Below are 11,788 nucleotides of genomic sequence, written 5' to 3' on the forward strand. Positions count from 1 at the left end.
TAGGTACTATTTTATGTTATGAAATTTTGGTAATATTGTCTTTTTTGTTCTTTAATCCATTTTGTGTCTGAATTTATTTTTATTTTCCTCAATTTTAATTTCAAGTGTTAGACTGTCGAATGCTTTTATAGCATGATATTGATAGTGTCTTTATCCAAAGCTTGTATTTACTGTCGGAGATTTTATTTATTTATTTATTTTTTTTATAGTGAATACCTCACAAGAGTCCCAACTGCTCTCGTCTGGAGCCAGTAAGACTATGGCATCCCCAATTGGGGGATGTTGTGAGGCTGAAGGTAAGTGGGGAAGGGAAAGAGGAAGGTGGGGAAGTACCTGGCTATTCAGATCTAGTCACTAAACACGGCTAAAGCCATTTGGAGCAACGTTTCAATTCTGAATGGTGGTCTTACACCAGGGCGATACTGGTAGTATCTTCCACTCTGAAGATATGGAATTTATGTTTTAGAAAAGTTATGTTTTCTTATGTCTGTTAGTAATATTTTATGTATGTTGAAATTCGTTTTTTTGGTCAAAAATGTAGTTTAGTAGAGTTTTAACGTATAATTGGAGTATATCTAGTACGTCACAGCTGTTGAATATTTGGTCTGTATCAGTCAGTCTTTTTTTTTGTATTACCTTTAAGATCGTTTTCTGTGCAATTTCTATGTAATCGATAGCCGAGTTTGTTGCTCCTCCCCAAGCAATAATTCCATATTCTATTATTGATTGGCAAAGCGCAAAATATATTGTTTTCAATTGTTTTATTTTATATAAGTTACTTATGTTTAGGAAACTGTGTATTGTTTTGAGGAGTTTCTTTGTGATTTGAAAGTTATGAACAATTACGATTCCTAGATACTTTATTTGTTCTGTTTTTTCTAGAGGAGGGCAATCGCAGATGTTGGTGTTTAAACATTGGTGTATTTTTATGGTGTTTGTATTGTTTTTTGGCAGTCCCGTGCTATTTATACTGTATGTTGTGAATTTTGTTTTCCATATGTTTAGTGTAAGTATGTTTGAGTATAGCCATGCTTTCACTTGCGAGATTCCCAAATTCGCTATGTTATATACATTATTCCAATCCTTCAATTATCAGCATAACTAACTATTTCGCTGTCTATTTTCATGCTGCAAAGTTCATTTATGTAAATAGTAAAAAGAACGGGCCCTAGTATGCTTCCTTGTGGAACTCCATATGTAATCGGCAGTGGTTTACTAGTATGATTGTTAATTTTGACTTGTTGTGTTCTGTTACTGATATAACTTTTTAATAGTTGGGAGTTCCTTACCTTTGATACCCATGTTTTCTTATTATTTTAAAAGTGATTTGTGGCAGATTGAGTCAAAAGGCTTATTGCAGCAAGATGGCGGAAAATATAGTCCCATAGTTAATTTATTGCAGCAAGATGGCGATAATTAATGTAGAAAGATAAGATATGACAATAATTAAAGAAAAAAATAGAAGAAAATAAGTGTTAAGATTGAACAGTACTTCTCATGGCCAGAGTTAAAGCAAAACTGTACTATACATTCAACTACCTACTCAAATGTGAATTCGGTGTTTTTCTGCATTATCAGCAATAATGCCTAATTTTAATTAGTCGGGTTAAATCACAGATCCAAATTTATAGACTTGCCCTAACATGAAATCTGGTTATCATTTTGACAAGCTGGAGGCAAACCAAATTTATAGACATGCCCTAACATGAAATCTGGTTATCATTTTGACAAGCTGGAGGCAAACTAAATTTATATACTTGCCCTAACATGAAATCTGGTTATCATTTTGACAAACTGGAGGCAAATCATATGTTAGGCACCAGGAGGGTTCGAGAATGCTTGGAATAAACTACGACATCAGTCATACATTAACAGCCAAATAGCGCACATTGAAATAACCATACCCTGCGCAGAAAAGTAAAGTTCACTAAAGTAAGGCAAAGGTTTGCGGACCAGTACATTATGAGACTTTCATGCAGGATCTGAAACTTCGATTTTAAATGAACTACCTGACATGGGGACACTAAAAATAAGTAAATTATAACACATCTGTAAAGTGTCTAACTAAAGTGTAACAAAGGCAGAACTTTAGTTTACAGGATTTGTAGTTAAGTTTCTTAAGCAGCCAGCAATTTGCGCGCCAAAAGGACAAGTAATTCGTAAGCAGATTTTATTTTCGATGACTGATTAGTGATATTACAATGCGAGTTGTCTGTATACTGTCAGATTCATTTATTAACACATCACAGAAAGGGAGACGGTCACTTGTCCCCCTTTCCCAGATTGGCTGGACTATAAATTTGAATGTCTATGGGTTAAATCTATAAAATACTAAATTATTGATCGAGTAAAGCTTTCATCATAAATTATGTCAATATTTTTACCAACATGCAAAGCTCGTCTTCTTCAGATAATTTATAGAGCAGTAGTTAGAAAGCTAGCCTATACTGTACTAATTCCGCACACCTCGTGTTGGTAGTAGTACCGTGGGCACCTTTACAACAGCTTCACTGATGCTGGCTTCTCCCTGATGCAGGCCAAGAACCCAACCTAGGTTCCCAACCTGTACACAGCCGTTTCCAATAGCGCCACCATACCATGAGTCTGGAAAGCCCTATTTGTCAATCTGCATAGCCTATCCACTTTAACTCATTTAAAATGACATGTTACCTTTTGTATATGAATAAACCTTGATATGTGCCAAAAGCAACTGTCTCCTCGAAGAAGTAGTAGAATCCCTGGAATTATCAGTGATTTTGAAGATACCCGAGCCTGGAGCTCACTACCTAACGATAGCAGGGTCTTTCTTGTCGCCGAGAGCTTTAGCCGAGGCATGTGGCGACAACAAACAGGTGGGCGATGCAGTTACCCCCGAAGCGTAACCTGTTCCTGAATACCCATTTCCGTCGCAATGTTAATATTTTCATTATTGATTTTAACAACTTATTAATTTTTAAAAAAATTAAGCCCACAAATTTGTGTAGTTTTGACATAATTTTTTTACATTTCATCCACAAAATTATTGCCAGTGCCAAGACATCTCTTGACATAAATAAATACATTGAAAAAAAATGTGTGTAATAAGTACTCACCCTGCATGGAACTCATTGGCATGGAGGCATGGTGTTGATTGGGGTGGCTGGTATTGGGCAGCAGGTTCTGGTGAAGGCCCATCTGGTCCTTGGCCACAGCCACGTTGGGGGGTGACTGGAGGCTCGGACTCTTGCTGCCGAGGCCCGCCATGGACATGGCATTGTGGCCCCCCAGCTGGTTCTTATTGGCCTGCAACTGCAACTGATCCCAACCGTTCAAACAAACGAAAAAACTACTGTGCGCAGCCTCAAATTTTACATTCATCATTGAAAATATTATATTTTTTTAATGTTTAATATTATGGAATTGTATAATTTACTAACTATTATGTATATTATGAAAATCTATAAACTTCACCCGCCAAAACACAGGGGCATCCCAAGCATGGAGGTTGAAATAACATTCAAAATGTATCATCCAATATAAATTTTCTTTGAAATTAAAAAATTATAATTTATATGAATCCTATAATTTCTATACCCGCTATATCCGATTTTTTGACAAAATGATCTGAGTATGACATCTTGTTCATATTTTTGCGAGCAACAAGAGGAGCCTAAAATTGAGTTTCAAAACCCTCCTTTTCGCGACCAAAAACCATGTTTAAACTGCGAGTGAGAAACCAAATCCGCTATATCATACAGAAAGTTACTATCAAAACCCGCTATATCGGATTCAACGAATCACAAGCAGTTATTTTGCCAAAATACAATATGGCCGCCGCTCTGACGCCACGCTCGTGTTACAAAATGATCTACGCGTGAGTTTCTAAACCCGCCATGTCGGCTCAGTTGACTATCAAAATCACGAAGTGAGTATCAAAATCCGCTATATCCATTTTATTTATCGAAATAACTTAATTATTGCTAGACATATATAGAAAAATAAATGCTTTTCGAAATTTTATTACTCCAATTCATTATATAAAAAATTGTAATGCATTTACTTATGTACGCTAGAGATGTGACAGTTTTTTGCGGTTTTCTCCAAATCAATGAAAGTTGATATAGCGGGTATAGAAATTACACGACTCATATATAAATTTATAAAAATTGAATCTTATAGGATTCTTGAAAGGCTAAATATTGTTGAATTTTAAATTGTTTTATATGATAGTGAACTTCATTCAAACTATATTTAATATTAGGAACAGACATAACATGATTAAATATCGAAAAACTAATAATAGTTATTTTTTATGTAAAAACTCATTTAAAAAGATTAGATTTATTCAACTGAAAGGTTTATGTAAATGTGAATAATGTTGAATATTTTATCAACCATCCATAACCACATAAATCATATTTGGCCACTTTCGAGAGACAAAACACCTTTTATGACGTGACGTGAAACATGAGAAGCACGGTGAAACTGTTTTTATTTTTGAAGGACAACTCCGTTACCTTGATGTACCAATGTACTTTATTGCCCCTGTTGGATGCCATATACAACATGGTGATGGTTAATAATAATACCGTCAAACATGGTTAGTATAATGACTACGAGGGGACCGACTAAATTTCCTCCTTATAGCCAGCATTTAATCGTCATATCCAAAATAGCCTTTTTTTTTAAAGACGTGTGTACCTACCTACCTGCCTCTACTATCAATATATTCACAACAATACGGTACATTTTCAAAATACGAATTTAGTGTAATTCTTGAAAACCCTGGCTGAAAACGATTTTTTTTAGAGTTTTGGTTAATTTTCTATGCATTTCTTAAATGGAACCATATTTTAAAAACAGGTTTGCATAACACGAAATTAAAAAAAAAAAAAAAACAGAAACCTTAACTCTTGAATTTCACTGTCAAACCCCACCTGAACGAAAACAAAAAAAAATCCGCTTGTAGGACGCGGCCTATTAGAAAAAAAGACTCTGCTGAAAAAGTATCACTATCATAAATTTACCCGTGGGGATGTAGGTACTCGTAACTAGGTGTCTTCATAAACATATTTATTGGTTTTTAAAACAAAATTAACCATGAGTATAACTTGACATGAATACAAAAGAAGACTTATAAAGCTCGTATTTGAAGCTCAAATTTCGCATTACAATTTTACATTGTGCCCGATGGATAGCAATGGTTCACATAGCCGACAATCTTACAATCTTACACAGGTAGTGCCATAAAAATATGAATCCGTCCATAACGGGATATGAAATTTCCGGCCCTTTGTTACTAATTACTTGAAGAATAACTTCAAACTATTTTTTCAGACCCAACGACCCACTCATGTATTCAGAAATTGGGTTGACAAAATTATTTGCTCGGTATATCAGTGAATCGTTCTCGTTATAACAGTCAACAATTATATGAAGATAGCCTGAACTAAAATATCGTTTTGTAATTGCTCATTATAGCCGTGAACTCGCTAGTGCCGTGATCGTTATAACCAAGTTCGACTGTATATATTTACCTGCTGCTGCATGAGATGATGGTTGATCTGCATCTGGCGCTGCATGGCCGCCGAGTCGTCCCCATTCATCTGTCCAGGGCCGGGGCCCTGCGCCGGGGGTTTGTTGCTCAGCCCGCCCCCGCCCCCTCCACCATCGCCCCATGAGCCACTGGACATCAGCTCATCGGGCAGATCCTTCTCCAGGTCAAACATGTCCATGTTAGAGAACACATCTGCAACAAATTCTCAAATATCAACATTTGATGACAATACAATTTTATTATTCAAATTATACACTAGCCCACTTAACCCCAGAGCTCTGATCCATCAGTGCACCTAGGCTAACTAGGCTGTGCTAAATGCCTCACAGAACCAACAGTCAGCACAAGCTTTGAAGTAGCATATAAAGGGCAATAAGACGGGAAAAACTGTGAAAGAAGGAAAGTCCATTAGAGAAACCTTTCCTCACTCAATCAATATTTATAGGCAATTTTAGCTATAGTTTAGATATTTTCTAACTTTGTGCGCACTTAGGGTGATATTATTTGTTAATATAGAAAATTCATGTATTATTGTTATTTGTTATGTTGATTGAAGCTAAATTTACAAAAATTGCTTAGCCGCTGTCCAGAGGTAATATCAGACAAGAGAAGATCTCGCTCCTATTTAAAACTTATGTATTTTTTTACAATATTATACTGTAAATCGGTGTTAAGAACAAAAGTAGAAAAATAACATTTCAGTTTAACTTTTTACTAATCTCTGAATTGTTTTTGAAACCAAATTTCTCAAAAATATATTTATTAAAAACTAGCTGACATGTACCCAGCTGACATGTACCCAAAAATATATTTATTAAAAACTAGCTGACATGTACCCAGCTGATATGTACCCAAAAATATATTTATTAAAAACTAGCTGACATGTACCCAGCGTTGCTCGTCTTTTCTATAATGACTATAAACATAATATGCATGTATTATATTATGAAATTCTCTAAATTATAGTGACAACCCTATCAAAATCCGTTGTGTACTTTAGAAGAATGAAGCGCACAGACTGACTTTGTTTTATTCTATTTCGAGGTGGGCATTCGTTAATAATAAAACAGAGATTATTATGTTTTCAATTAGTATTAGAAGTACAAGTCAAGTTATACTGTTAGGAAACCCATGCATCAGTACAAGTCATCTAATTTATTTTATTTGTATGACAGCTTGCCATTGATTGCCAATGCTAAATTTTCACCATGCGCCAGCTGATTCCATTTTCAAATAACTCACATTTTTTGCAAAATAATGTTTTTGTAAATTGTAATGTCTTACCAGATAATGACGTGTTTATACCATAAGTTTCCCCAGAATAGTTATATTCAGCGAAATGATTTTTTTAACAGTATCCTTGGATATGCTGGCGAACACAAGAGATTAATAATCAACTAATAAAGTAAATAATATTATTTAATTGCAGTTTAAAATTTGAAATCACTCTCCTGAAAAGTTGCTGTTTTTGACTTGTACTCTTTATACAATGATACAAATATTATTATTCACAGAATTATAACAATTCATCAAACTTGAAAATTAAAATTCAGTTCTCTGAAAGCTCTGTTAAGTTCTGTTATTATTTCATTGTGGACCGGTTGTTTCACAGTACTTTGATAATAACAGAACTTGCAAATTAATTTTGAAATTTGATGAATTGTTCAATTTCTGTGAAACAACCCGTCATAAGAAAAGGTATTTCTGAGTAGATTTAGAGATGATGCGTAAATGTTGGAAACATGTGTGTAGGATACCGAAATGGATAATACTGAAAATGTTTGCCGCTGAAACAAGATACAGGTATACTTGAAACGGTAAGGTACTTTTAAAGTAGTTTCGCCTTTTGAGAGTTAGTTTTTGCTATCCCACCAATGGCAATTAAGCTTTTGTTGAATTATTTTTTGGTGGAGCCAATCAAAACACGTAAATAATACCTACTAACACTAATAATTCTTAATAAATAGCAATTTTACATGGCAGCAACAAATATTCAATAACTACTTAAAACAGTTTTTATTGTTTTCAGTGTTCATCAATGAACAATTAAATCACCTTTATAACTTGACTCTATGATGGCATTTTAGTTAATTTATAAATTATTGCAGAAATAAAATAACTGGAATGGAAAGATTAACATGATATTACATCAAAATTTCAATTCAGAAAAACTAACAATGTACATCATATAATCATTATGCAAAAAAAAAAAGTGATTTTTTTCTGTGCAATTCAATTATGAATGACTGACTGACTCTTAACCTAATAAAATTATTAAATACTTCGTAAACTTTCATTGACTAAAAATCACTACTTAAGGTTATTTAGATATAAAATACAAGAACCACGAATGAATTATTATTCCTGATGTATGTTTTTAGTTAACTGTCACTTTTAAAAATAAACTGACTAAAGGAACCAATTTTTTTTTGTAATGTTACCACTTCTAAACACGTATTGCAAAAAAGAACACAAATTATTGCACTGATGGTAAACAAAATGTCAAAATGCTATCAGGTTAGAATGCTTTGTTGAACTGTCAAAATATAACACCACATTGTATTATTATGTAAGTAGTCAAAATTCGCAGTTAATTCACCAATATCACTTTTTAAATAGTAAGCCATTATTTAAATTAAAGATTATGAGTATTTTTGTGATAAAAAAATTTTTGGCATATCAATTTCACAATTACACTTTTCTAGAAATACTGTAAAATATATATGTTATATGTTTTTTTTGTTATATATATAACAAAAAAATCTGTCAATAATGTCAAAACATGTAAATGTATTCTTTCGCACTTTCTTTAAGTTTTTTAAAAATTTTCAACAAAAATTTTGAATAGCAAAAAAACACAATCCTTCCACTAAATGTTGTCGACTTAGTTATATATTTTATGTTTCAAGTTCACTAAAAAAATGTAAATCACTAATATTAATTCTGGGGATAATGCTGGGAATGGAGAACATTTAGCAAGATGAGAATTGCAAAATTAAATTTCTAGAAAATAGGAATCATTGAAAGTAGACAATGCAGGATGTATTTCTTTTCATAACTTTAATAATAAAGTTTATTAAAAAGTATGTATATTTCTGTGTCAAATGAGCAGTGAGGACAGTGAAATATTTATAATTATTGTCCAAATATTAAAGGAAGAAATTGACATTGTCAAGTATTGTTTGACTACATGACCTTCCTTGTCAAACTCACATTGTTTTCATTTGTAAAATATACCTGACAAAACTCTAAAGATAACTCCTCCAACAATTTGAAAGCATTAAATAACAGAATATTCAATAAAAATGTCAGACGTGCCAAAATGCAGAAACATTGATCTGATTGGTGATGCTAAAGAAACTTTACGTACTAGACTCGTCGTTTTCTTACGATAATATTCTTTAAAAAAATTAAAAGCTTTAAATTCTGATGTAACATGCGCATTAATTAATGAATACACGAAAACATAGCAGACGATAATAGAGTTTGTTCAAGAAATAGCCGATACCAGTCGAGACATACCAAAATGTCAACTTGAAGTATTTTGACATAAATGAATGTTAAATTGCGAAAAAACATAATAAATAAAAACAAATATAATTACCTGAGGAATCCGAAGGTCCCTGGAAGGGATCCCTCATCTTAGCTCGCTTATTAGGCGGTTCATCCACTAGATGATCGGCCATGGTTCTGTTTACTAAACTAAACCCACCGTGAATACTTCAGCCCGCCGATTTAAAAATCACTTTTTGAAGTATTTTTCGGCTTATAAATCATCTTATAACAGATCATAATAATTTAAGTATTTAATAGTCCACACCACGACTGCTCGATGTCCATTACACCGTAAAAGGCACATATTATTAAACCGCGGCTAAAAGATTCGCCATTACAGAACTGGGAATCGAAGAGCTACATAGAGCCTCTCACCATCTTCCGTCCGAACTAGCACAATGAATAAAAACAATATCACCAGATTTCTTTAAGCATTATGGACTTATTGACACATTTACATTGTATAATTTCACTCGAAAATTTTAATAGTTTAAAATACAAAAGGTTTTGATTAATAAGTCCAAGAATATACAGGTAAATCACAAGATAAAAACCAAATTTCGCCCAGTCTATGTTACTCAAAATGGCGGCTGTTGATGAACTTTTTCTACGCTTGTCAGAAAATGTCGGCCTATTAAAGTGTTACTACTCTCTGATTGGTCGAAACTGTTCACGTGACCTCCGGAAGTTACTTTGTGACGCAGAATCAGACGGTAGAATCGACGTCAACGCGTCAGATAGGCGGAAACTGTTTTAAATGTTATTTGTCTATGATATCTTTAAATATCTTGATTTTTATTAATTATATACGAAAATATTAGCTTAAATACTTACAATCAAGAAGTGATTGTGAAAATGGTATATTATTTTATCATTTTTACAAAGTCACTAAATATTTTTTAAGATTGCATAAAACATTGATATTCGGGGGCATTTTCAAATCATTTTCGCGGCTTATTGAAAATGGTGCCTATAGACAATATTGTTTTGATGCCGAAAATAATAAAATTTTGAAATATTGTACGAATATAGTTATTATATCCAATTCAAGGAAATCTATAAATCTAATTCTGTAAAAGTTTTGATTTCTGTTCTCAATAAATCTACTATACAATTCCGACTAGACAGTTACTAATTAAAAAGCCTTTTATTAGCTTTGTAAGCACAAAAGAATCAGAAAAATCATTCATGCTTTCTTAAACATTTATTGATTATACAGATTGATACATAATATATAAATATTTTAAACCATTTATAAAATAACGAATGAAGTATAATTATAAATACTTTGTATCTACCTATGGAATAATTAAAACTTACTACCCGTCCGCAAAGGTAGGCAGAGAGGATGAACTGCCAAACAACTCGGTATTGGCACACACTTGGTTCATTCGTATTCATACATCATATCATATGTGCCCTTCTTTTCTTCTGGATCTTGACATGGCCTGACTATTTGGTTTACTTGATCGTGATGTGTCTTCTATGGGCGTCCCCAACTTCTTTTACCATTCACATTTGCGTCATTTATTCTCAATGTATTCCTTTCTTCGTTCATCCACTCTACATGCCCAAACCATATGAGCCTCGCTTTCTTAATCTTACTCATTATGCTTATATTTTTACAGCCTTGCATTCTTTGCGAAACATTTTTAATTTTTAAAGAAAGTCAAACAGAAAATCTTCAAACAGTTTTGGGTGATTTTCTTTAAATCAAAAAAAGCTTCCGGATTGGATGATGCCACTCAATGGCTCGTGCCATGTGAAGTTTTCATAATAATTATTAATATGGTGCAACAATTATTATGATTATCTAAAAGATCTGCTGTGCCTTCCTGGAACTGTTGGAGTCACTTACCAAATGTAAGTGGCACAGATTATGTGCCACTTACAAAATTATTTAAAAAATTGTTCTTCAAATAACTATGAAAGGAGTTTACATAAATTTAAAATATGGAATCAAGATATGGCAGTTCAATTTGGCGGGCGGGCATTTATTGGATAACCAACACTTCTGCCATGGTTAATGCTTAACGCTTAATGTTTCTGCCATGATAACCAACGCTTCTACCTCAAATGGCTTTCAATGTTTGGTGACTAAGCAGGGGTGCCCAGATTCATGGGGGGGTTTGTTTAAAGGGAGGGATGGATTCATACATCCGTCACCCATAGACACATTGACCCCAGATTTCTACCCATCCCTCATACCTTTTTCCTTCCCAGAACTTTCTCGCCTTCTTTTCCCTAAAATACCCCCCACACAGCATCCCCAAAATTAACATAGGCCCTGAGGGATTTTTTTCCTCAGGTCTTCCTGTGCGGAGCAAATGTAAAACATAAAAATTACAATCAATTATTATCATGACAGACATATACCTAATGAGGAACGAAAACAGTAATGCTTTTAAAATCTAGTCCCTCACATACTGTGGCGTCCATCACACCCATAACGTCCACCACGTCCATCACATCCATCACACCGATAGAGCGGGGGGTTGAAAAACTAATTATCTATCATGTTAGCTACAAAGGTTATGCTCTTTCTCGAAGAAGTACTCAGGAAAAGGAAAAAATATTTGGAAATTACTGATATAGAGTAACAGTAGCCCAATCATCAATGGACTGGTGTTGCAATATCAATGACAAGAAAATACTTTCTTTCTATTTTGTTTATCTTTGATAATTTTGTTCATTTAA

The 11,788-nt window shown here is 33.5% G+C and overlaps 1 protein-coding gene across 2 annotated transcripts in view; it reads right to left on the bottom strand.

The window, feature by feature from the left end:
* Window positions 1–9,725, bottom strand: part of nej (CREB binding protein nejire) — a 41,665-nt gene extending 31,940 nt beyond the window's left edge. For both annotated transcript variants that reach the window (XM_089631756.1, XM_089631755.1), the window contains exons 1-3: window positions 9,141–9,725; window positions 5,517–5,728; window positions 3,093–3,294 (exon numbers count right to left, since the gene is read on the bottom strand). In XM_089631756.1, the coding sequence (XP_089487882.1) occupies window positions 3,093–3,294; window positions 5,517–5,728; window positions 9,141–9,222 (496 nt within the window). In that variant the 5' untranslated portion in view covers window positions 9,223–9,725. The remainder of the gene's footprint in view (window positions 1–3,092; window positions 3,295–5,516; window positions 5,729–9,140) is intronic.
* Between the last annotated feature and the right edge of the window lie 2,063 nt (window positions 9,726–11,788).

This window comes from Hesperophylax consimilis, chromosome 5 (assembly GCF_061612785.1).
Source record: "Hesperophylax consimilis isolate HC1 chromosome 5, BYU_Hcon_1.0, whole genome shotgun sequence".
Lineage (NCBI taxonomy): Eukaryota > Metazoa > Arthropoda > Insecta > Trichoptera > Limnephilidae > Hesperophylax > Hesperophylax consimilis.